This window comes from Onychomys torridus, chromosome 17 (genome assembly GCF_903995425.1).
Source record: "Onychomys torridus chromosome 17, mOncTor1.1, whole genome shotgun sequence".
Lineage (NCBI taxonomy): Eukaryota > Metazoa > Chordata > Mammalia > Rodentia > Cricetidae > Onychomys > Onychomys torridus.
The window spans coordinates 48,667,333-48,694,579 of record NC_050459.1 but is presented as its reverse complement, the minus strand read 5'-3'; the positions used below and the strand labels follow the sequence as shown (position 1 = coordinate 48,694,579).

Genomic DNA, 27,247 nt, shown 5'->3' with positions numbered 1-27,247 from the left:
TCATTCAAAGCGCTCAACAGCTAATGCGTGTTCAGAAACACCACAGTGTCTGTGCATCTCTCTGGACATGGCAAGAGTAACCTCTAACCAAAATACTTTCATATCATGCACACACCCACACACATTCAGCACTGGAGATAGCATCTATGACATGGCGCAGCGGGCGTCAGCACACAGCAGGCTATGAGAGTGTGGGGTGGGGAAACTTGGATGCAAGAGCCAACTTTTCCTCTTCCCAATAGAAAGGTTTCTTTTTTTCCTCTAATAGAAAAGACATGTCATTCCAAAGGTTACACATTAAGTTAAAGCCAAAACTAGAGTAAGTTATGAGAAAACATTTCTAGGATTCCGTCTGCACTAATGTAAAATCTCTTGTAAGATACTTTCTATAAAAGAGGCAATTTTGTTGACTTTGGCTATTCTTCCAAATAAGCATAGGGCGGGACACTCATGAAATTGTTGCTTGTGAAAATAGACACACTGTATTCGTTTGGTCTTATTGTGATTATGTGGATTTTAAGATTTGGATTGCTCAGAGCCTGTCAAAGCAGAATTATGTAGCTTAAGATGATAAAGAATTTGGTCATCCTACATGGTTATTAGTTTGAGAAAGATACTTTATTAAAGTCAAAGTTATCATTTCCATGTTTGTGCAATGCTTATCCTACTTGCTAAGAATAGTAAGTTCATACTTTTCTAAAGAATGTGTTTACATTACTATATTGTTTTCCTGTTGAAAACTGATTGTGAGATAAGGGTATATTTTCATTAAAATCTTTATAAAGTCATAATTAATAGAATGTGCAGTTTTCATTAAATAGTTTCTGAAATCTTTTTAGTTACTAATGATATATAGTTATACAGGTTTTTAGAGACAGATTTTACATAGGCATATATTATTTATTATATATTATAATATGCATGCTTGTATATGAATCTATACTGAAATTACTACATCTCATTATTCAGATTTCATGAATTTAAAATATTGCTAATAGAATAACTATAGTCAATAAATCACTTGACATTTTCAAAGATAAAACAGAGAAATATTAGGGTTGGGAAATAACATATACATTTGATTAACAAAGTAAACTAGTTAAGTAATTATAGATTCTAGGAGAACTTAATAAGTACTTGCCTTAGTTAGAGTTTCTGTTGCTGTGATAAAACAACATGACCAAAAGCAAGTTGGGGAGGAAAGAGTTTATTTGGTTTACACTTCCACATCATAGTCTCTTTGAAGGAAGTCAGGACAGAAACTCAAACAGGGCAGGAACCTGGAAGCAGGAGCTGAACAGAGGCCATGGAGGAGTGCTGCTTACTGGCTTGTTCCTCATAGCTTGCTCAGCCTGCTTTCTTGTAGAACCTTGGACCACCAGCTCTATGATAGCATCATCCATAATGGGCTAGGCCCTCCCCCATTGATCACTAATTAAGAAAACGCCCTCAAGCTGGATCTTATGGAGGCATTTTCTCAGTTGAGATTATTTACTTTCAGATGACTCTAGTTTGTATCAAGTTGACATAAAACTAGCCAATACAGTACTTTAAAGTAGCACTGGGTCAATATAGTATGTAAGAAAGTAGAGATGCTAAAAAATGTTCATTTAAAGTTGTTTCATTTGCTAGATTCTCAACTGTGGATGTTAAGAATGCACAGCAGAAACCATCTTGGGAGCTACTTTAAAAATACAATTTATCCAAAAATTTCAGCTTAGCAAACTAGTCTATTTGTAATGTAATTTTATGAGCCAAATTCTTGGGCTTTGGTACATTTATAAGTCACCCATGGACCAATAATCTAGATATCCTTCCTAGATATTTACACATCATGCATGGATGGGTGTCTTTGTGATATCTTTATGTATTTTTATTTACAAATTTGAAAAGATGTGATCATTAAAGCAAAATTGTTAATTTCTGTGTATAATCTTATAATGAACAGATTCTAAAGATACACAGACTGCACAAAAGCATTTTGGACCTCATTTTCAGGTTGCTTGTATAGCTGCTCTTAGAATTGTATGTCTAAATCCATTCTATATTTATTTCCTTATTTATTACGATTTTTTTTTATTGACTCTGATCTCACTTTATAGCTCTGGCTGGTCTGGAACTTGCTGTGTAGGTTAGGCTGGCTCAAACTCACAGACATCTGCCTGTCTGTGCCTTCCTAGCACTGGGCTTAAAGGTGTGTTCCACCACACCCAGCTCCAATTTCTTTTTAAGTTAATTTTCTCCAGTTCTGCGATTTCCCCCTGTGAAGATTACTACCACATACACACAATATTTTTAAATATATATTCTTAAAATCACTTTGACCAGTTATATTGAGCTATGAACAAAATGAATCATAACTTAGCCTTTAATAAAATTGAGGAAAGACAAGAGTGTAGCTCTTAGAAAAGATGATTGTCCCTAGCTGTAAAGAAAGGCTGTTTGCTTAGCTTTAAGTCAGAAAGGGGCTGTGTTTCCCCACCAAACACTGCCTCGGAGCAGAATATGCTGTCTGCTTTTTATAGATGATCACATTCCTCTACTTAGAGTTAAGAAAGTCCATTTACCGTGTCTGAGAAACGGTAAAACTTCTCCAGTGCAAAAGCTTCTGTCTGCGGGAAGGTAAAGTGGACCAAGAGGAGTTGAGAAACCAGAGAAGCAAGTCACATATAATTACACAATTGATTTCAATCACATACACCATTTTAGCATACATACGTTTCAGTTCATAGATGTTCACTGATGCAAAGTATCTATCCAAAAGTATTGAATCAAAAATAAGTGACTTTGTCCTGCATTAAATTTTAATTATCCTTAGTTCCATATGCTGCTTGGATATTTCAAGTAGTGATGAGAGAGTGATAAACCATTATAATTCTTGCATTTCTTTCTAACTTTTCCTGGCACACTAGTCTCTGGACATATTAATCTTGCATCTTTGCTGTGAGCTAAAGAACAACGGACACCAAGTACATCGAATATTTTTATCTCACTCCCACTTGTGGTAAAATTGAATAAAGAGGCACTTCAGTCAAAAGATTTTTCTTGAAAAGAGGAATCAGAATTGAATATCTAAATTTGTGGTCTGGTTCATTACCCAGTGATTTTAGTGTGGAGTGAGTATGAGATAGCAGTCATTTCCTGTTAGACAGCATATGCATGATACTTCTCATTTCTAGTCTAGGTAGCCTGTGGCTGAAGCATGCTACAGTAGATAGGAAAGAAAAGGGAAGTAAAGAAATGGAAAATGAAAAGTGCAAAATCAAATATTAATGATAAGGAAACCGAGTATTGCCCCAGTTCTAACAAACAATGATCAGGAAAATTCTGAGCCACTAACAGAAAGGCATGTGCTTTGGCCAGGAAAGCTGTGGTTCTGTTACAGTGTTTCCGTCAGTCTAAGAATCAGGAGAGAAAGGGTAGCGGAAGTCTGTGTGACAGAAATGATGAGGAGAAAGAGAGGGGGGGCCAGGGTGGGGATAAAAGTGGAAAGATAGGAGGAGGAGGGGAAAGAGCTGTAAAGGAAGAAGAGGAGGGAAGGAGTCAGAGGTGGTGGAGAAAGAGAGCAGGAAGAGGAGGGGGAAGAAGAGCAAGAGAAGGACAACAACATAATGGACCAGGGGAGGGTGGAAGGGTAATATGAGAATTAATCTCCTCATTAAAATACGTTTCAACAAATGAATGGTATGGTTTTGTTTTCATGGAAGCAACAAATGAAAAATCGAGCATTGTTTTATGTCAGTATAATACTGTCTCTGGGCTAATGCTCCTTTCCTGCAGCCTTTTGAGGATGTTTACTGGGCTTTGATAAGTTTTGGAAGTCAGTTGCCTTAGAATATATTTAGTACAGAGTGTACTTAAGCTGATAGTTTAATGGCTTTTGCTTTAAAAAATAGGTACTAAATATATAAGTAGTAAATAATTCATAAATTATTCAGTCCTTAAAATCATTAAAACTTCATATTGTATAAGGCAGATCATTGTCCTTCAGATCTATGTTTTGTTTAACTGTCTCAGTATGTAGAACTGTGGCAATACTTTGCTATGACTCCAATAGTGCTGTGGTGAAGGAAGATTTTCCTGTAAGTTGTCAGTTGGCACATTTGGACTGTAATAAGTAACCAACAGATCTATTGTTGAGAGAGATTTTCTGTTATTATAAAGGAAGATACCATAACATATTTTAATAGAGGAACAAGAACATTATACACAACCAAATTCAGCTAGCATGTTACTTCCACAGCTTCCCATGACTTCCTAATGATGCTCCAAATGCATTTTCTTATGGGTCCATCTTGGATCAGATATTATTAGCAAGGCAACAATAGCATTTGTTTTGTTTACCACAGGGCTTCAGAACAAAACTGTTTAAATATGAAAATGTGCATAAAAAGGAGATTATACTGCATGAACTCATCTTGATATAACATTTCCATGCAATTTACGGAAACAACCTGTTAGCTCAGAAAAAAGAACAATTTTCATGATTAAATCTGATGTCTGTATTAAGTGATGCTTTCGGGAATACTCTAGCATTGAAAGTAGGGGACGGAATGTTTATCAGACAAAGCATAAACAATGCTGCTCCTGGAAATATATTGATGACTTTCATAAAGAATATCATGTCATCGACATGATACATAAGTATAATTCAATACTACAATTTCTCCCCGAACCGATCTTTACACAGTTTTTAAAAGTACAAAAATGAAAGAATATAATTTCATTTAGTCTCCAATCCAAATTTTTCTCCTAGAAATTTTCATTAAACATAACAAATCGCTATGCACTGAAAATTGATATTCCATTAAACCCAATAAAAGTAATCGCTTACCTTACTCTTTCTCTTTCGTCGAAATCTCAGAAGTTCTTTGTGTTGTCTTGATACAAAATTCACTGCTGCATACTCCAGAAGTGCTGAGAACACAAAAAGGAGGCACACTGCCATCCAAATATCAATAGCTTTGACATATGATACCTGGGCAGGAGAGAAGAGCAAGAAACGAAAAAGCGAGAAAGTTAACTTTGATTGCTATTGCCCTGAAAACCAAAATTGATCGTTAGTTTTCTGATTCTGAATATGAATTACAAATCAGTTAGAAAAAAAATGAAAAGGGTCTATTCACTAAGAATTTCAAAGATATTATTTTTTACAAATTTTATGTATGAATCATAATTGTAGGATTTGAATATATTTTGTTATTGTTTCCAAGTTAGGAATTAACTCAAACAAAAGAGAAAGGCAAGATGAAATATTCTATATTTGAAACATTATCAAGAGGATACAAATAAGAAGGAAAGAAGCCAAATTGTCTTTATTTGCAGATGATGCAAGTTTATACATAAAAGACCCTAAAACTCCACCAGAAAACTTCTAAAGCTGATACATACTTTCAGTAAAGTATCAGGATACAAAATTAACATGCAAAAATGAATAGCCTTCCTATATACAAATGTCAAACTGGAATGAAAAAGATATCAGGGAAATAATACCTTTCATAATAGCTGAAAAAGTATCTTGGGGTGACTCTAACCAAGTAAGTGACAGACTTGTATAATAAAAACTTTAAGACACCAAAGGAAGAAATTATAGAAATAAAAGTAAATTAAAGAGAGAAGATATCAGAAGGTGGAAAGAGTTCCTATGTTCATGGATCAGTAGGACTGATACTGTGAAAATGCTCATTCAACCAAAAGCAATCTACAGATTTAACGCTATCCCCGTCAAGATTCCAACAAATTATTCCAGAAATTACAAAACCTTCAACTTCATATGGAAACAAACAAACAAAAACACAGGAAAACTTAAATAATCCTGTACAGTTAAAGAACTGCCAAAGGTATCATCACCCTTGATCTCAAGCTCTATTACAGAGCTATAGTAATAAAAACAGCATGGTTTTTATTGGCATAAGAACAGATATGTTGATCAATGGAATCAAATTAAAGGTCCTGTTCTAACACATACCTAAGGATACCCGATTCTTTCAAAGAAGCTAAAAAATACATACTGGAGTTAAAACACCATCTTCACCAAGTGTTGCTGGTCAAACGGGTGTCTGCACATAAAACAATGAAAATAGATCCTATCTATCACTCTGTACAAAACACAACCCCAAATGGATCAAAGACCTCAACATAAGACCAGGTATCTCAAATCTGAAACATTATAATGCTTGCAGTTACATTAAATTAAATAAGTAAATAACTAAATAAATAAATGTGTATATGAGTGTGTATATAAACATGTATATATGTATGTATTAAACAATGTTAACTTTTAAATATTATATTTTTACTATTTCTTTTTTAATTAGCAATGACTTTATTTTACAACTAATTAATTCACCTAAAATAATTTTATTTGTTCTCTATTTCAAAATTCTTCTTAGGCAACCCTTAAGAGTAGTAAGTGAAAAGAATCCCTTGCTTCTTCACCTCCTATTCTGACTATAATTATCATGATGTGCATGTATGAGTGTATATGTAATATTTACATATAAATAGACATACTTTGCACCATATATGTTTCTCCACTATTGAGCAATCTGCATGTAATTTGAAGACACAGTGCTAAACACTCAACACTATTAGCCATTATCTACTTAGGGCATCTACTATCTAATCTTAATACCCAAATAGCATTCTATCAAATAGCCTGACTTGTTGCATTTTAATTTCAGATCTCAGTAGTGTTTACTCTGGCACATTTGCTCAATTTCTCCTTGTTTTTGGTGTTACCAGTAGTTTTAATGAGTCAAGGCTAGCTATTTTACAGAGTGCTCTTCATAAATTTTCCTTGTTTTTGCTTGTTTGTTAGTAATGTCCTACCAAGGTTTCATATCCATTCTTTACTGTTTATTCTAGCAAGAAGCAAAAACTGTTGGTCATTTGGCTATGGTGAGGCCTTCCAGTTTTTTGTATTTTAAAGGTACTGTGTTCCTCCTGAGTATAACATTCTGAAATTATGTTGATACAGCTCTGTTGTAGAGCATGTATTCAGCATACATGAAACATCATGTTTGATCTCTAGCACCAACCTCCTAAAATTTATTCTGAATTTTCACAAGGTATAGTTAGAATTCATTGATGATTTTGTTTGACCTGATCTAATTTCATAATTATTTATGTTTTTAGTGATTATCCAATTATTATTAATATCATATATATTAGTCAGACTCCTACCTTGATAAATCTTTTAATTGTAGCACAATAATGTTATTGTTCATTTTGAAGCTCACAATATCCTTTTTTTGACAAGTCTCTGTAATTGTTTTACCATTTACTTTTTTTTTTTTTTTTTTTTTGGTTTTTTGAGACAGGGTTTCTTTGTGTAGCTTTGCGCCTTTCCTGGAACTCACTTGGTAGCCCAGGCTGGCCTTGAACTCACAGAGATCTTACTGTCTCTGCCTCCTGAGTGCTGGGATTAAAGGCATGCACCACCACTGCCCGGCACCATTTACTTTTTTAAATGACATAAGATGTGTCAAATTTATCTTGTACTGTTTCTTTACTTTGTCTTTAAGTTAGCCCACTTTCTCAGGAATCATTCCTTTCAGTTTTTAAGATTTACTTTTATTATATTTAACTATGTGTATATGTGTGGATGCACCTGAGGAGGTCAGAGGCGTTAGATACCCCTGACACTGGAGTTACACATAGCTGTGAGCTGACTGAGGTATGGTAAGAATCAAACTCTGGTCCTCTGTAACAGCATACTGTACCCTTAACCACTGGGCCATCTCTGCATTCTATAAGGAATAATTCTTTAGTGAAAAAGGGCCTTTTAGAAATGAAGGTCAGGGTGTTGGTATATTGAGTATTGAACTTTACAACAAAATGTTTATCTCATGCTCACACCACGTACTGTTTTGCTTGACCTGAATCGTGTTTTTATTTTAATTAACAAAGCCAGGAAACACACACACACACACACACACACACACACACACACACACACACACAGAGAGAGAGAGAGAGAGAGAGAGAGAGAGAGAGAGAGAGAGAGAGAGAATCTGCTACTTATCTACCTACTTGCCTATTTTCTATCTGTCTATAAATCCATTTATCCACCCACATGAATACACGCTAGTATCTTTGGTTCTATTTCAATCTTTTTGGAGTTTGCTCTAGCCTTTGCCATTTTCTATGTCACATCTTCCTTTAAAAGTGAGGAATTTGGCTCAAATATATTTAATTGTTCATCATGTATATTAATTAATATTGCTGAAAATCACCTCAGCCTATGTCCCCTTAGAGCCAGCTGTCTCCTGCTCCAAGCCTCATTTCTGAAAGCCACAATGCTCCTTTACTGTTCTCCATTGTCTCTGGCATTCCAGATGTATCCATTGGCCTAGCCAGTCCAGCCAGTCTCTGAGATCCTAATGGCCCTCAACCAGGATCCCATAAGCCTTGCATTCTCCTTGTCAGGAGGTCTGTGATGGCATTGGATTCCCCAGAACTAGAGTTACAGATGGTTGTGAGTTGCCATGTAGATGCTGAGTACTGAACCAGGTCCTCCAGCAGAGCAGCAAGTGCTTTTAACCACAAAGTCAACTCTCCAGTCTCACAGAGATTATTTTTGAGATTTTTTTTTAAGGGCAAATCTGACTACATTGCCTTCAAGTTAAAACTATTTTCTTATCATGAATTTAAAGGCTCAAATCTGTTTCAGGGCACATAAAACCCTTTGCTATTAGGCTCTAGCTTACCTTCCTTACATAAATCATCCATTTTGTTTTTACCACTTTCATCCAATATTTATTAAATGCCAAGGATTTTAACCAAGTTCTATTTTTTTGTGTTATAAAAATAGAAATGATTAATGGAACTTACATTGAAGCAATTAAGTAAGGAACACATAATAAAACTATGTAAGCAATAAGATAACAAGGGAAGTCTCAGAAAGGAAACACAGAATGATGGAGGAATGACTGGGCAAAGGAGACCACACCAGATGAGGACCTCTCTTGAGATATTTTAATCAACGATGTTTGCCACTTTCTTACTATGTTCTAGCTACCATTTCCTTCTTTGAATTTTCAGAAACTGAAAGTAACTAAGAAGTCCTTTCTTCATGCCTCAGCAGCTTTTGACTTGACTTTACCTTTGTCTGGACTATCCCTTTTGAATGACTCCTGTTTGTCCCTCAGATGTCAGCATAAGCTACTTTCTCAAGAAATCTTTTCCTAAACGCTGATCACAGAATAGCACTCTTCACTCTCTTCTCTTGCACAGCTAGAGGCAAAACCCCTCACTGCAGAGGTGCTGTTGAGACTTAGTGAAATGCCCGCTAAAACTCCCAGAGCTACCAAATTGCAAAGGTTAAGACTAGAATTGAATTGACCTACTATGGTAGACCTATAATTGGTCTACTTCTTGAGACCATGAACATGGCTACTATTCTATTACCTGCCCTTTTGACTAATTAAATCCTCACTACAAATTAAGAACAACACTGTACTTTGGAATTTAATTTGTGTCAAAACTTTCATCTTTAGGTTGGGGATTTAGCTCAGTGGTAGAGCACTTGCCTAGCAAGCACAAGGCCCTGGGTTTGATCCTCAGCTCAAAAAAAAAAAAAAAAAAAAAAAAAAAAGAAAGAAAGAAAGAAAACTTTCATCTTTAATTTTCCCCTAATAATTAAAAGTCAAAGTTCCTCTACGTTTGTTTGCTTTTGATCTAAAATCCAGACTATTCCCTCTTACAAGATAATGTGAGAAAGGAGATAGGGTCTAGGTATTTACTAGAGAGAAATAAAATGTCTTTTGTCCACAAAAATCAAAACTGTTAAAATCAGAGAAACATTTTTTTATCCTTCAAAATACAGCGAAGCGTCCTCATGATTATAAAAAAAACAAAGCAAGGTTTTTGATCTAGCTGGGGCCTAGGAGATCATTGTCCATTGAATTTATATTAATATGGGGAGGCGCAGTCAGCTTGATAACTTACTTTTAGCATCAGTAGAGTATTGAACCATAAACAGGACATCTGTATCACCAGTCCCCAAGGCTGATGGACGATTGTGGAAGAGGGTCTCAAGAGATTGGAAGAGCTAAAGGTCTGGGGGAACCAGAATGGAATAGTGTTTTCTGAACATGGCAGAAGCACTGCATTTATGAACTCTTAGCCACTGTGGTTGCCTGCGTAAAATCAAGCCAGTCAACATTCTAGTGAGAAGCCAGAATGATTCATGAACCTCTAGTCTAATTGTGGCACTAAGCACAGTTGAGGACTTCGGGGGAAGAGAGAGTCCGTCTTCATTACATTGATAGTTACTGGTAGGTTGACCACACTCCAGTGAATTATCCCACACCCAGGAGCACAAACTGGTCTCAGTGGATTGGTGAAAAAAATGTTATGAAAACCATTTCTTCTACTTTCAGCATTCTTTAGCTATCAGTAGTCTTTTGTGTAGGATTTAAAGATCTTGAAAGAGAGCAAGGAAGAATATATGGGGGGGTGGTTAGAGAGAGGAAAGGGAACATGGGCATGTGAAGAAAAGGGACATGGAGAAATGATGTAATTATATTATAATCTCAAAAAATGAAAGAGAAATGGAAAAAAATCAATGAAGTTGGATGGGGTCGGGAGACAGGGATGGATGTGGGAGGAGTTAAGATAACAAACGAGGAGTGAATTTGGTCAAAGCACATTGTAGGAAATTCTCAAAGAATTAATAAAAGTATTTTAAAAGTTTATAATATATATTCTGTAGACTTATGTTCATATTTCAGAAATACTATGCATTTCTTATATTGTTTAATGTCATAATTTAAAAATAGAGGAAATTTACATTACAAATAACATAAAAATATGACTGAATTTTATCATTACTGATGAGTTCCATGGATATCATAGACAGAACCAAGTCACCTTAGTTTTGGAGAGAAGTCATATTTGGGGAGCATACTTAAGTATAAGTTTCCCTATGTTTCACACTTAAAACATAATATAATGGAAGTTGGCTAGATGAGAATCTGCCTATGATGCACTATGTTAATAGAGAGCATCGAAGTCTCACTGGCTGGAAATAACGTGTACCATGTCCACGTTTGTTGAAATGTGGTCCTGGATCTGAGCTGTCACTGTAACTCTTTCTTGTGGCCCAGTGGTGGAGGAAATGCAGGACACTTGTGGTTGTCAGCTTGGGTGATTAATGGTACAGGCATGAGGGGGCATAGGTCATTTTGGTTAAAGTTCAGCAACCAGAACTGCTCAGACTCAACAGCAACTTAAAACAAAACAAAAAACTGCCATGCTTTCCAGGTTCCTAGCATGGGAAACCCAGAGGGAGTGGCACAACATTACCCTGAAACAGAGGGAGTCAGAGGAATGCTTTTCTAGTTTTCATTCTGAAACAAATGCATGCAGCCCTACTAGCTCAGGAGTTAGGATATTTGAATACCTTCAGATGATAATATAAACGAAGATTCACTGAAGAGCCAAGCACACTGCCTTCCAGGAAAAAAAGCTATCAATTGTGGGGGCAGAAAGGATAACTCATCTAAGCCTGAAACATGGCTGAGTATTCTAAATCCATGCTGTCAGGGAAAGCACAGGAAATCAGTCATAAAGAGGTACAAAATCTGCGAGAGACAGAGAGTAAAGGCGAAGGGCTCCAAGCTGCTTCACCCACGAAACGACTTTGTTTGAGCCACATAGTTTCAGAGAGGATGGAGAGGAAATAGAAGAGAAGAGGTGTGAGAGGACAGAAGAGAAGGAGGGGAAGAGAAAGAGATAAAGGGAGGAAAGGAGAGACAGAGGGAGAGAAAGAAGGACATACTTAGCACAGATGACTTTACTGTCATGCTCATCCCTCTCCCAGGTGATCACTTATTTGGGATTTAATCTTGAAATAATTTCATTCGTTCTCTGACCATGAGCGATAGGTCATAGCTATCATTAGACAACAGTTCATAGGTACAGTATCCCTCTGCAAGATTTTGATATTATCACTCAAGAGCAATGTTTTGGGTTTTGTTTCCTGACAAGCACATTGGGGGAACTGCATTGTAGAAATGGAAGCATATGCTAAGGCTGAGAGGCCTGCCCAGGTACACGCCTTTATAGTAATCTACCAAGTTGGTCAAAAGCATTACCATGGGGCCAGCAATTTCCTATGCTGAAGCTTATAGATACAATGCATTAATAGATGAAGATATGTTGGGTGTGGCTTGCTAATTGTTACTCAGACTGGTGCTCATCTGTCATTTCCACATATAAAAATTTAGATGCATTTATAAAGCTTCGATTTAAGAAGAGAAAATTAATTAAAGCAGAACCCGGCCTAAGCCTGCATGTAGACATCTGTCTATAAGGCAAATTTCCATGGGTCATTTAAGAGTGATCGCTTTGTCAATTTTTTTCTTCAATCTAAATTTGCTTTTCTTAAAAAAGAAATATGTACATTACAGAACATTTCAGTGTATGCCTTTGGGTAAGGTAATCTGTACTTCCTTCAGTGGCAATCCATCTTTGTAGATTTCCCCTGTTCCAAAAGTGTCAAGTGAAACCATGATGAATAAATAAGTTTGACTGTGGAATAAGCCAAGTGGCTCAGGCATACAGAAAAATATGTTTCTCAAAACATGCCAGGAATTTGTCTGCTTATGTGTTGTTTTCTTTTCTGAGTTTTTAAAATGCTGATCTCTATGACTTTTACTTAATTGTTTAGTTTTACTTAATTGTTTAGAGCCTGCATGAAAAACTTCACATTTGTCAAGTTTATAGAAGAAATATTAACCTGGAATGCATTTGGATGTTATCTAATGCCAGAGATGAAATAATTACAAAAAAGGGAAAGGGCAAACAGTGTGTTAAAGTCACCAGCTAAAGCAAATGGAATTGGCATTGAAAACATTGAAGGAGAGCACTAGGCACTAGCCAGTGATGACAGCAAAAGACATTCAGAGCTTTGACATTCTGGGGTTTTTAACCCATCGCCCTGGAGGGTGACTCTCAGTGAGGCTGCATTCTCTCTGATTATATGCAGACCCATAGTAAATGCACCATGTTTCTCATGCAACATTTATCACACTCGTAAAGGTTTTTACTTTAAGAGTTAAAATGCAGTGGAGAAGCCTTTTGTCCTGAGTTGCATTATTTTTAGTGACTGGACATCAACCTTCCAGTCACTTCAGGAAAGTGCAAGCAGGGAAGGACGAAAGGATTGTGAAGGTCACAAGCTACCTCTGCTTCCAGATTCAGTTCCCTTACTTCCCTATCTTCTATTGAGTGTGACTAACGTTTTCTAACATTTACAAGAAAACACGAAATCAATCTAGACATCACTAGAGAGGTTTCCTGAGAGGATGTGCTTAGACTTTCTGACATGCATAAGCTATTAACGTTTGACCTATTCATTTGAAGTTAAATTTAGCGTGTGACTCCTTGCTCCTGTTTTACGTGTTGGAGACTTTGCACTCTAGCTGCCTGCTAATTATGATCGTTTTCATTCTCATTCCTTTTGCTCAGGTGTCGAAGAGTGTAATTTATGACTTCAAACTAGAATCTTGGAGACAGATGACGCCTATAAGGGCCCTTCAAGGACCTATTTTTGAGGTCAAGGTCTTTCCCTCAACAAAAGTACAGTTGTCTCTTTTAATGCTTTAGGAAGTTCATAAATATGATCTGGGGGTATATCTCTAAATCTAACTATCACCTATCTATCTATCTATCTATCTATCTATCTATCTATCTATCTATCTATCTATCTATCTATCTATCTATCTATGTGTGTATATGTGTGCAGTACAGTATGTAGAAAAGGAGAGTTTTAGTCTCAAAATTGCATATGCAGGTTTACTTTTTTTAACTTTAGTTTTATCATGAATCCGTGTATGGTGCTGCTATGAAAATGTAAAATTTGGAATTTCACTTAAACTTAGGAAATTTATACATATGTCTATATGCATATATTCATGTAACAGCAATCAATAAAAGAAAAGAAAAGGCCATGAATTTAAAAGATAGTGGGGAACATAGGTATATGGGGGGAAAGGGTAGGGGGAAATTCTGTAATTCTAATCTCAAAATAAAAATAAATAAACTGAAAAAATATACAGCAGGTCTGTCTATATGTCAAGTAGAGAGAAAATGTTTATTAAATGCTAAATTTTATACTTTAGACTCAGTAAGCCTAGTAATTGTAGCAAGATGAAAGGACAACTGGAAATACCCACCAGTTTATCTTTTTATAGGTTCCACACACGCTTAGAAATTATATTCCTAAGATATTATTACATTATTAATAAAATATTTTAGGTTAATATGCATTATATAATGGGCATTTAATGAATAAGGTTTGGGTAAATGATCCTTTCACTTTCTGTTCATTTTTCCTTTTTTTTTCTCTTTTTCCAAAATTAGCATATTTGAAATATTTATATTATTAAAGTAAAAAACTGCAAGTAATGAATTGAATATTTTGTTCACATTCAAATGTCCTATGATAAGATGATAATGCAGCTTAGGTTATTATGGTACAATAATAAAGTAAAACTGAACCCAAATGTGTTGTATTTTTTCCAGACTTGCTTGAAATACTCTCATTTAACTATATTTTGTATTTAAATAGTAAGAACAAAACCCTGCTGGATGGAGTAGCTTTCCACTGCTATAATAATAAGATGGTCTGATTACTATATGCTCCCCTCAGTCAATTTATATTGCCACAAACATATAACTTACTGTTAAAACCCACTGAGTATTTTCTAGACCATTGAGAGTGTTTGTTAATTAATTTTAAGAAACTAACAGTAAATATACCTCCTTCCATTTTTTATCTTTTATTCTTTCAGTTTATATAACCCACAAATAATGTGTGACAACATATTACATATTAAGAAAACATAATGATTCCCTTTCAGTTTGTATTAGCTAGAGTTACTTCTATAGCTGGTAGTAAAACTGTTTATATATATTTTTTAAGAACTACTGTTTTCACCAGAAAGATGAAAATGGCATGGCTGCTTGCTTTTTAAAGCCAAGTATTGAGTAAATAATTGAAAAGCTCATGTTGTTTAAATGTGCATGTGGTACTCAATAAACACACACAGACAACGTTAGGTTCTGAGGATGGAAATGTGTAAAAGATGCTTTGTCCTCTCATAAAGCTACTTCTGATGGATTTCACAAACAAATTAAACCAAAGGGGAAAAAAGAAGAAAAGAGAAAAAAAGAGGAAAATAATTGAAATACTATGTTCAAGGTACTGTCCCTCAACCCTTAAATACCCTTTAGTCTACAATTTGCAATATATTTGACCAGAGGCTTCTGGGCCTCTGTGATAAATTTAATTAATTCACTGTCATCAGACTTTCAAGTATTCTTTGTCCTTTTATTGTAGCAGCTTTTTGTAAATAGGATAGCTGGAAGGGTAGGGATAGAGTGGAGAGATCTACATGGAATCTCCCTATGAATTTCCCACCTCTTTAATCTCCATTCCTTCTCACTTTTTGTGTCTTTTCCCAAAACCTATATGAATGAACTAGAGTGCAGTCTAAGAAAAGGCACAGAGTTTTAGCAGATAGTATCATTTGCTTGTCACTACTTCTCTCCTTCTTTCTTTCCCAAAGATCCCCTGTGCATGGAATACACTCCCCATCCTTTGGGTTTGGCCATGGAACTTGTATAATTTTGTGGGACAAGAACAGAACTTGATTCTATGTCAACTCTGACTCAAAGGTTTTTTTGTTTGTTTGGTTTTTTTTTTTTTTTTTGTACCTGCTTCATTTCTAGTAATCATGCACTCTTCAGTTGAGAGGGTGGGGCATATGGCTGCTAACCATAGTTACTACATGATGAGACATAAGGAGCAAATCAAACCACTTCACAGTCTAAACTCAAGGCCACTTTCATTCAGCTGATCTCAAGCTAGCCTAGAAGAGAACAAGATAATTCATAATTTTATGTGCAAGAAAACATGTCACTAAGTCAGTATGATTGTGTTGTCATCTGTTATGCAGAATAATTGCAAAGAAATAAGACCTAGATAACACAGAGGACCAAGAATCTCAGGATACATAGTGTTGAGAGATAGAGTTTGGATGAACTTTCTTTCAATCCAGGTATTTTCAGACCCTTTCTAAGGTTGTACTGTGATGGATGCATGTGTATGGCAGAAAAGTACCTAAGGTTAATCATTAGAAAATAGATGTTTTTAGATGTTCCTATCTGAACTATATATTAAGTTAAAATTGTGCATGACTGACTCTTTTTCCACTCATGATTTTCATCAATTCCTCTTAAGGATGATTGCTTTTCTGTATTTGAAAATGGATAACACAATGTTGAGATTTGAATTTGAACATCTTTGGGGAAATAAGTTCTACCTTTAAGCAAATAGACCTATTTTGTAGATAACTGGAGATGGACCCAGGGAAAATAAGAAGAAAGAATGAAGTCTTTGAGTAACTTGGACTAGTCTTTAGCTGGAGGAAAAAGATCAGTCACAGTCTTATTTTTTTTTCCCATTTCTCTAGTTGACTCATGAAAGTTGGAAGCCCAGATTTCCTGCTCAGAATCTCTGGAGCTCTCTGGCTTTGCCAGTTCCACATATCAGCCTTATGAGTGTGTCAAAGAGAAAAAGGAACCTTAAACCACTCTCCCCTCCATCAACCTGTGTTGGAAACAACTTGCCTGTCGTATGTCCATATTCCACCCCTGACTTCAGCCTTTCTTTGACTCTGCAGTGTGCCATTCACAAGCACTCCTCATTTTAACTCTAGAATTCTCAAACATGTCGACTTTCCAAATCCATTTACTGTCTTTACCTCTGCTGCTGGCTGGCCACCATCTACAGTGGACTACCCCAAGTGGCTTTGCGTTCTTTCCACTTGAGTTTGGCTCCTCCTGTCTCACACTCATACAGAGTGAGAACGATCACTCATCTTAAAAATTTCTTCAGGTTGCCCTACTGTTGCTGATAAATCTAATGATTACAAAGAACTATAATGCTGTCCATGACTTGAACCCATAATAAATATGTTTTGCTCATTTACAGTAATCCCATGGTGCAAGGAAGCACTTATAAATGTAAACTGTCTTGAAACTTTGCTGTCAAGAGAATTCACGTGACACCTCTTCTGACCAATTGATGTATGTACTGCCAAAGTGCTACTAATTTCAAATTCTGATGAATGGACCACATGTACCTTCTTGCTTTGGAACATGACACGCTTGACTTAGCATGGCATTACAAAAGCCCAATCCAATTGATCATATTAGAGAAGAATCTCAAGGAACTGCCTAAATATCTTCTAAGATTCTTTTGTCTGAGTCTTGACTAATTTCCAAGCTTCTTCTATCATACTGGAGATGTACTAGCATAGAGTCTATGTTAAACACTAAGCAATTATCATAAGTTAATGATGTATTGTTTCTTCCTGTTATTTAATAATCTGTTGTTATTGTAAGTCCTAAATGAAATTTGTTTTCTACTTCCTAGTTTGTAGCAGTAGGAAAATGGTGGATATCACAGTGCCAAGGTTGACTTTTGTGAGCTCTTGGAGATTTCAAACAGCAGATGGGAATCTGTTCTTTTAGGTGACTGTTTTTAAATGTATAGGTGAATTCTCAGTATCTAATCTATTTACTTTACTAGCCCTCAAACAAATATACAAACAACCTCCCCCAAAATCAGAATTCTAATTTCAAGAGATCTTCTGTTCTTTTGAGTAGACTGATCCAGTATGTTAGTGATTGTTGTTTACACAGAAGAGTTGGACCTTCTGAATTTTAGTATGTCTAATTAAATATGCTAAATCTCTTGTTCTTTATTTATAACATGTCAGAGATAATTTGTCAACCTTGTCTTGTCTTATGACATAACTACCATTGAATTTTTTCTGTAGGTAGAAATTAAATTTCTTGTGGGACAGTGTCTGTATTATTAGAATGAGTGGTCTTATGAAAATGAATATGTAGAATTGAACTCCTAACTGAAAATTTCTTCTTTCTCTGAAATCCTGATGAAATTGATGCCTTTAAACAATCCCTATTTTATTTTTATATAGAGAATAAAGCTGTCTCAGACTGGCCTCTCCATTTTGCTTGCACTTGTATCCCTGTTTTACCATCTTAAATTTTTGATTTCTTTATTTCTGATTTTTCTACTCATACCTTTCAACTCTCTCAGTCCTGTCCCATCCTGGGTCCTGAATAATTTTCTTCCTCACCCCACAAAACCTGTGAACTCCTAAAATGGTGCATAGGCTGTCTTTTTTCTAACTAACTCATGCATCAAGTAAGATTTCATTTCCAGTTAGCTCAGGTATAAGACAAATATGAATAAATTTCCATTATAATTTGACCATGGAGTTTCTACTATCACCCAGACTCCTTAGAATATTCATACACAAACTCATAAGCATTGAAAATCAGGTTAAACAAATAAGCAAGTTTGTAATTTTTCACAAGGGTTGTATATTATAAAAATGCAAACTGATTTGGACTATTTAAAAGTTATAATAAAGTGTTACTAAAGGAAGATATTATTTTGAAAGACAATCATCAATTCTTCCTGAGAAAGGTAAACTTGGTTCAACACCCAATTCTTTCTATCTTATGTAACCTTTGCAATAATTATCTTGTGACCAAAGTGTATTTACTCACATATTTTAACTTAATTAATTGAACCAGAATACATTCATAGAAAACACTAAGGGGACTGTGCATACATTTATAATTAACCTCAGGTAGCAGGTACAACATCAAATGTTCATGATAAACTAATATTACTTTATTATGGTGAAGTTCATTATTTTAAGAATAAATAGGTTATTGTGTTGGAAACTTTAGAGACTTTCTTTAGATCTGTGGTTCCCAACCTGTGGGGCATGACTTCTTTGGAAGTTTCACATCAATATTCTGTATATCATATATATGTATGTATATATAATGATCTGTAACTAGACCATTTTCTATAACTAGAAAAATTATAGTTATGAAGTAGCGATAAAATAACTATGGTTGTGGATCAGCACAATATGAAGGATTGCATGAAAGGATCACAACATTAGGAAGGTTGAGAACCACAGCTTTAGATAATAGATACTTTGTAGAGATCATCTTATAAGAAGAAATTAATTTTCTGTTTCTATCTGGACACATAGATAAGCAGAAGCTCATACTTATCTTTCAGTATATTTTACTGAGAGAGGTATTGAAAGTTTTACAAACTTTACAGAGCAAATGGTTTAATTCTGGGCTATTAGAATGCACTCAAATTGGGTAAGCACTCTTTCCTATTGACCTACAGCTGCCGGGAGCCAGAAGGTAGGGTCACAAGGTAATGGAAACCAGGCTGTAACACTATGGAATCTGCCACAGTTCTTGATGGGGAGTAATTACTATAATGTTTTCCAGGAAGCAATTTTGTAATACATTATCAATGCATACAGCTCTCAGTGTCTCAGTTTATGTTCTAAATATATATTAAAGAAATTGTATGAAAAAGTTCTCTATGTGGGTATATTTGGACATACCTATGCATTATGCCAGCATTTAAAGTTACCATGTGTACAAATTTAAGTATTTTTTCAATGTATTTTAAGTATTTAAATATAAAGATACAGAAAAATTCCATGGTGCGTATGATGACTGTTGGCATTTCAGTAATAGGAAACCATTATACATTATGTATCAGATATCACTAATTTACTTAATATTTTCCTCCAGTAGCTTCATTTTGCAGGAATTGATGCTTTAAAAATCAATAATGAATATACTGAATGAGTTTTTGACCAATCTAGCAACAACGTTTTTATGCACGCATTACATGCATGTCCCCTCAGGACACTTACCTTTGGTAAGGAAGCCCGGGATCCAGAACTCTGTGTGGTCATAGTAAGCACAGTGGTGATGCCCAAAGCTACCCTAGCTGGGGCTGCATCCATGTTAATCCAGAATGAGACCCAAGACAGAATAACAATCAGAAGGCTGGGAATGTACATCTGGATCAAGTAGTAGCCCATTTGCCGCTCAAGATGGAACCGCACTTCTATGCATGTAAACTTTCCTAGTTGTTCATTAAAAAAAAAAAAAAAAAAGCCCACAACAATTAAAAGTCAGGTTTTTTTCTGCCAACAAATGTGACTTAATTTTCATAATAATTTTAATGTATGAATTTCTACTAAAATGAAAAGACACATTCAAATTGGGTTTTTTCTTTTAGATATTTTTTTTCTGTTTGCATCTGGAAACAGTGTGACTAGGGAGTGAACTCTTCCAGGAAATAGTATGTAATTTATATTTTCATGTTCAAATAGATTTTCATACTTGCCAAAGTTCTCACAGATTTATTTTTTCAGTTTCTAACACTTGTCTGGAGGTGTATTGAACAATGCATGATTAGTATACAAAGGTTATCTATATTTTCTGTTTCTGGCACTTCCATATACTTATTTAGTCAGCTGCTGTTTGGTTCAGAGATCTTTATATTTCCTTTAAGTGCTAAGAGATAAATGCAAATGGAGATGAGTGGTTCCATAAACAATACTACAAAAAACTAAGTATGTATTATTTTCCATCAATAACTTTTGAGATAATCTTAGAACACACTGAAAAATAAATGAGTTATATTCATTGTATAAATGTATGCCTTTGCGCCTCTGTTATATATCTCTGTTTATGCAAATAAAGGTTATGAATGTTTGACTCAACATTACATTAATATTTCTATCTATCCATTGGTTTTACTTCTGTTCATTTATTTTGACTGTTTTGTTATCAATTCGCCAAATAAATGGTCTTCTAAGTGATTTGATTCTTGGTGTTATTGTCTATTATTTTGAGTAGGGTGATGTTAAAAAGCTCATATACTCCTTAAGTATCATTCTCTGATATGACCCACAGGAAAAAAATATCAAAAAACATGACTGGGAAAACTGCTAGTGTGTGGTAAGGGGTGTCTCAGGCAGAGCTCCTGTTAATGAAACGAGCTCATAAGTGATGGTAGAAATGAACCAAGCTTCTGGAGGAGAAGAGAAGTGATGTCTGAACTTTAAAATTTCAATAATAGCTTGCAAGATTTGGGGACAGAGGCATCCACTTTTTAATATGTAGCAGTCAGAACCTTGTGTAAGCCATACATGATCCTTCAGTCAACTTATCAATGGAATGATTAAAGACTTCTGTCATATCTGAAATTATTTTGATTTTTAAAGTATTATTAAGTATAAAATTTAAAAGTTTTGCTATAAAGAAAATGACATAGAGTAAGATTAATTGAAGTATTTTTATACCAATATTAATCCATTAAGTAATCTCACAACAAAAGTGGAAGTCATTTACTTAGCATTTGTTTAAGTTCTCCAGGTTTCATGTAATTCTCAAGGAAAACACAAGCTTTCGCTGTGTATTTATTTTAAAAGCACTTTATAAATATTGCTAGGCTGGAAAATGAAGCCATACACATGTGCAAGTATTATGATTGTACCTAAAGGCACATATAACTATATATGTAGGTATGCATACTAGTTTGTGCACATGTGCATTTTTTAATGTGGTTGTGAAGGGAAAAACATGTTAACATTGGGCCACAGTGAAGAGAGGAGACTATCACTCGTGCATAACAAAATGAATGTGTTAAGCAACAGCAGGAAAAGAGGAGGTTTTTTTTAAAGAGGAATTCACATGAGATGTATCACATAATCCTGAAGGAGGTAAACTTTTGGATTTGTGCAATTTAGGTTTTGTTGTTGCTGTAGCTTTTGATTTTTTTGTTTGTTTATTTTGATATAATCTCACTATGTAGATCTGACTGCTGACTGGCCTGGGACTTGCTATTTAGACCAGGCTGGCCTGATAGTCATGGGGATCATCTTGCCTTTGCCTACCAAGTGCTGGGATTCACAGCATGTGCCATCACCCCCAGGTATGCAATTCATCTATATTGAAAAAACGAATAACTTCAATAATTTTATTTGCCTTGGAAAACTGGGCATTTATAACTGAGGGTTTTCGCATATTCTTTTTTTTTCTTTTATTTGCAGAGGGAATGTGTGATATATATGCCTACATTGGAAAACAATTAGAATAGGAATCTTGTATGTTGGAGGCATAATATGAAAAGAAGTTTAAAGTGTGATACAAATTAGTCACATATGTGAATAAAAACATTACCAGCTATTTCTATATCATTTTGAGCAGTGATACTTTGGGCATATTTTCATCTTTTGTATTATACAAATATTAGACAACTAGGTCTTCTAGAAAATTCCAACCCAATTAATTGCTTGACGTAAGCACTCATAAATGTGAGCCAAAATATAACAGTATGCACATGTACTTTCTGCTAAGATGAGTCTCCTGATCCTGTATCATCAAAATTCTCCACCAGATGATGTCTACAGAGTCATCTATGTTCTCTTTTGAATGTGTCCTTCTAAAAAAAAAATCACATCCTTGGAGAATCTGTGAGTTTAACTTTATTCACAAACATTGACTTGAAGATATAATCAAGTTAAAACGAATTCTTTATCTGTATTAATGGGACCCTATTCTAATATCACCAGTGTCCTTGTAAGATGAGAAATATTTGGCTGCAGAGACATGGATGCATGCAGAGTTCAGCATGTGATTATTGAGAAAGAGACTAAAGTGATGTATTTATAAATCAACAAATGCCAAGAGCTGTCAGAAATAGGAAACTAAGAAAATGTCAGGGAAGGAACATTCCTTGGAGTCTCTAGAGTAAACATAATTTTGCTGACACCTTATGTTTTATATTTAGCTTGTAGAGCTTCGTGAGAATAAAATTCTGTTGTTTTAATCTATGAAATTTGTGGTAGTCTGTGATTACAGTCTGAGGAAACTAGTGTACTGCCATATACTACCTCTAGAAATCTTTTCAATATATCCTAAAAGAAGTTACCAGTTTCTCTGTCCTTAGAGAAATGGGCAAGGACATTGCTATTGATTTGTCAGTCTTTAATTTTATGCTTAGATGTTAACCTTGAATTTGCTCATAAGTTAGGTAACATCTTCATTTGTGAATTGAAAATGCTAATTAAAAATTAGATATTGTGAGTTAGTTAAGGAGTTATGGGAGACTGGGGAGGAAAACAGAGCTTCCAATTCTGGGAAATGCTGAGGTCACAATGAAATCCTGCTTTACCATTATAACATATAAAGAATGGCTGATGTTAGCATGCCAGCATCAGGCCAGATGCACACCTCTCTAGGTGGAAGCTTGACTTGTGGGTAGTTTAATGGTATTTATAGTTGGAGTAGGTTTATAGGATTAGCCAACGACAGTTAGAAGTGAATAGACTTCTTAAGGTTACAAATACCACATTGAGTTTGTTAACCCTCAGTTTTAGTTGTTAAATATGGTATCTTCTCAAGACACAAGGTTCCCCTATCAGTCCAAGAAGTAACTGAAAATAGAGATCAATAAAAATAGTAGAATAAATAGAAAATAGGAAAAATGTTTGGAATGCATGAAAATATGGCAAATGATGTAATTACTTAAAGCAAGTCATTTTGTTAATGTATACAGTCTTTACTTCTAAAAATAGTTTAATTTATTTTCCTATAGAAATAAAGAAACATGTTTATAAACATGACATTACGCACATATGTGTTGTTCCATAAAGAATTTTCAAGTGCAGCTGAGCATCAAGCATTTCTTTGGACTCATACAAATCAAATATGACAAGAATCAGTGAGTGAAAGCACACATAAATTTTGAAATTGTCCATTGTATACATGAGCTAAAGAAGTTAAAATTAACACAACATTATAATTTTAACCATCTGTATATTGTAAGATGAGAAATTATAACCATAGAGAAAAATACTCAGTCCCTACCTGTATTGTAGTGTTTAGTGCAGTATCGCAAATCTTTTTCTTCTTTCAACAGAAACTGAGGCAAAGTGAGTCCTTCAGCCACTTGTACTGGTGCCTCATCTTGCCATTCAAAAATGAGATCATTCATTGTGTACCCAACTAGACAAAATGTTATAGAAATGTTTGTAGCCAAAGGAAGACATTCAAATATAAGCAATAAGAACTTTCCTGTATAGTCACATGGAATGAGAGGCTCACTAAAACTTAGTCTTCAATTGAATAGTGTATTTCCTGATTTCACTTCACAAAGGTCTATCAACATCGATGTAAGAAAATGAAGTCCACTTGGAAGAACACAACATGGATGGCAGTATTTATTCTTTCATGGGGATAGAAAGCTCTTGGATTAATTCAGCATTTTTTTTTTTTTTACATTATTCCACTACCTTTAATTTCCAGGAATACCCAATAAAGCCAAATAATCCCTGTTTAGAAAATGAATTAAAGTATAAATATCTCTGGGGAAACTATTAATGCCTTATGCCTTTCTTGCTTTAATCATCTCAGCTTATATAACCTGCTTCTGGGTCCCAACTCCCAACATGGACAAAATAATTTGAAAGTGCAGGGTTGTTCTATTTGATAAAACATACACTTCAAGTAGTTTGACACATGGTTATGAGCTCAGCATAGACTTACAAATGAGTTTTTCAATAAGTCACAAATGTTTATTAAGTTAAAGTATCAGATTTTGCTTTGGAGGGGCTTAATATGAACAGAATTTTATCTTTCCTAGCTGAAGGAAAATTATGGAAATGTATGCTCCAGTGCTATTTGTCATGGTGGAGTCTAAGTGATGTGAACAGGGCTGCTACTGTTCTCATCAGTCAATTCCATAGATTTAGAAGGAGAAAGGAAACATGATGTGACTCCTGAATTAAGTCAACTGATTAAATCGTTGTTACTCCTATCTTTGGAGCTGTGTACAGGGGTGTTTCTAGCAATATTCATGCAGTGATTTGGTACAGCTTTTGTGTAGGTTAGACAATGGGTAAGAAGGGAGCTCATCACTCTCCACTCTCTTTCAGAATCTTCCAGAGACAGTGGAATCTGGTCTAATTGCAGAGGCACTCTGGTGTGGGGTCTATGGGTAGAGGAGACCATGGTGAAAAGTGTCAGTGAACAAGTGTGCTTAGATGCCCTAGGATTTGGCTGACAAGTTTCACAGGCACCATCAGTGTCTCGAGTCTCAGTTCATTATGGAGCAAGAAATATTTGGTAGCATCTGTATGGTCATACAGATTTAAAGGTGCCATGTCTGAAGTTTGGTTCAAAAAATAGATATTTAAGTACAAGTGGTTCTCAACCTTCATAATACTGGAACACTTTATTACAGTTCCTCATGTTGTGTTGACCTTAACCATAAAATTATTTTCATTGCTACTTCATAACTGTAATTTTTCTATTGTTATGAATCACAATGCATATCTGACATACAGCATATCCAATAAGCAACCTCAAAAGTGTCACTATCCACCAGTTGAGAACCACTGCTCCAGACTTAGTGGTTGGTTTACTTATCCTAGAAAATCTTTCAGTGAAACATGAAATTAATAATGATTGGATTGGTAATAAAATAATGATTGATTCTTTTTGTTGCTGTTTTGTTTTGAAGACAGGGTTTCTCTAGGTAACTCTGGCTGTCCTGGAACTCACTTTGTAGACCAGGCTGGCCTCGAAGTCACTACGATCAGCTTGTCTCTGGCTCCCTGAGTGTGGGAATTAAAGGCATGTGTCACCACAGCCAAGCAAGAATGATTCACTCTTATTCATAAATCCCTTAATATGAGCATTATAGATCACACTCTGCTTAAAGACAACACAAATGCACATTTCTCAATGATCTAAAGACAGTAAGATAAGCTCAAATCCTATCTGCTGTCAGATGAGACATGTATCTTACAATCCATACAAAGAATCACAGAAGACAAAATATCTGAGATTTTTTGCCCCAATTTAGACAGATGAATAAAAAGGTAAGCTAAACCTTTTTCAGTTTTGACATAATAAAGGCTTTGTAAAATCTTCTGGAAACAGAAACTAGCTGCCTGAAGTTCCATCAAAGCCAAGCTCTAATTTTTCTCTCATCCAGTTTATAAGAGCACATATAGCTTGTTATGTGGTGAATAACTATTCACATCACACGGTCGATGAAGGGACATTTCACATCCATATTACTGTATTTATTTACAACTCACAGCAGGTTTAAGCTTGAAAGTGGATGGTAAATAAGATGACTATGTTTAAAGAACATTTCCTTTATTCTGAGTAACATATGTGTTCGAAGGAAACGTATGGCATTATTGCCTCAGAAAACCTTCAACAAACTTTAATAGATTCTCTTCCACAGGGTTCAAATTGTTTTTATATCCTTTTCTTTTGGCTAACAAATTCTTATAGAAGCTTAAGAATATTAAGGGAAACAAATTGGGTAATGAGAACAAGGTGATAAACTTATTTGCCTTATATTGCATAATAATATCACAATGAAAAATAATTTACACAAGGAACAAAGATTTTAACCTGAACTTATTCAACAACTTAATTTTCAGTCTTTTAGGATATCTTTGGTTTTTCCTTTTCCTAGTCAACAAGATGTTATTTTTCTCAATGAAAAATATTGATTCAGCAGGATCAATAGACAGTGAGAAGTTTAAATTTAGTAACAAATATTGCAACTTTGATTCCAAATGATTGTGATTTAATTTTAACTTTGGAAATGATTTAAAATATGATTAGAGCTACTTTATTTATCTACCAATATAAAACCCTTTTAGTTAATAACATTATGTGAGAACAATAGTGGAAATGTTTTCTTTGTCCTTCTTTTGCTTTTAAAAGTAATCAGCATATGGATGATGAGTTCTTCTCCTAAGAGCAAAAGGATTAGGTCCCTTAGCAGATGTTGAGAGCAAGAGCTTCTTGGATACATGTGGTATGGCTGGTTTTTCTAACCTTGCTCCAGGATACAAGATCATTCTTCTATGGCTGGGCCCTAGCATCCAGTAACATCTGAGATGGGTACAATTGTGCTTTGAATGTTCTCATTTGTTACCATGTCAACAGGGAGACAATTTCAGCCATAACCTCTAAGGAATATTTATTGCCAGTGAATTAGCTTTCAGTCATTGTTCTAAGATAATTTTCATCCTTTTCCAAACAACAGGATATGGAAGCTCTTTATTTTAAACCCCTTGGTAGATGAGCTAAGAATTGAAATTTCTAGCTCTGAGTTTATGGGACTCTATGGAACCATCTAGAGTCTAGACTATTTCCAAGGAACACAACAATAATAAATCAAAACAACTTTTTAAAAGAACTTTTGGTTAGTTTGTCTCTTTGTTTATCTTTTTCCCACTTACTCAATGAAGATCTCACCTATACATTTCATCTA

The 27,247-nt window shown here is 35.0% G+C and overlaps 1 protein-coding gene across 2 annotated transcripts in view; it reads right to left on the bottom strand.

Annotated features, from left to right (window-relative positions):
- The window catches only part of Glra3 (glycine receptor alpha 3), a 159,629-nt gene that overhangs the window by 14,398 nt on the left and 117,984 nt on the right, over positions 1-27,247 (bottom strand). Inside the window, exons 6-9 of one of the 2 annotated variants that reach the window (XM_036166467.1) lie at positions 23,815-23,952; positions 19,806-20,020; positions 4,835-4,978; positions 2,568-2,612 (exon numbers count right to left, since the gene is read on the bottom strand). In XM_036166467.1, the coding sequence (XP_036022360.1) occupies positions 2,568-2,612; positions 4,835-4,978; positions 19,806-20,020; positions 23,815-23,952 (542 nt within the window). The remainder of the gene's footprint in view (positions 1-2,567; positions 2,613-4,834; positions 4,979-19,805; positions 20,021-23,814; positions 23,953-27,247) is intronic. The other variant, XM_036166468.1, reaches the window with a different exon arrangement.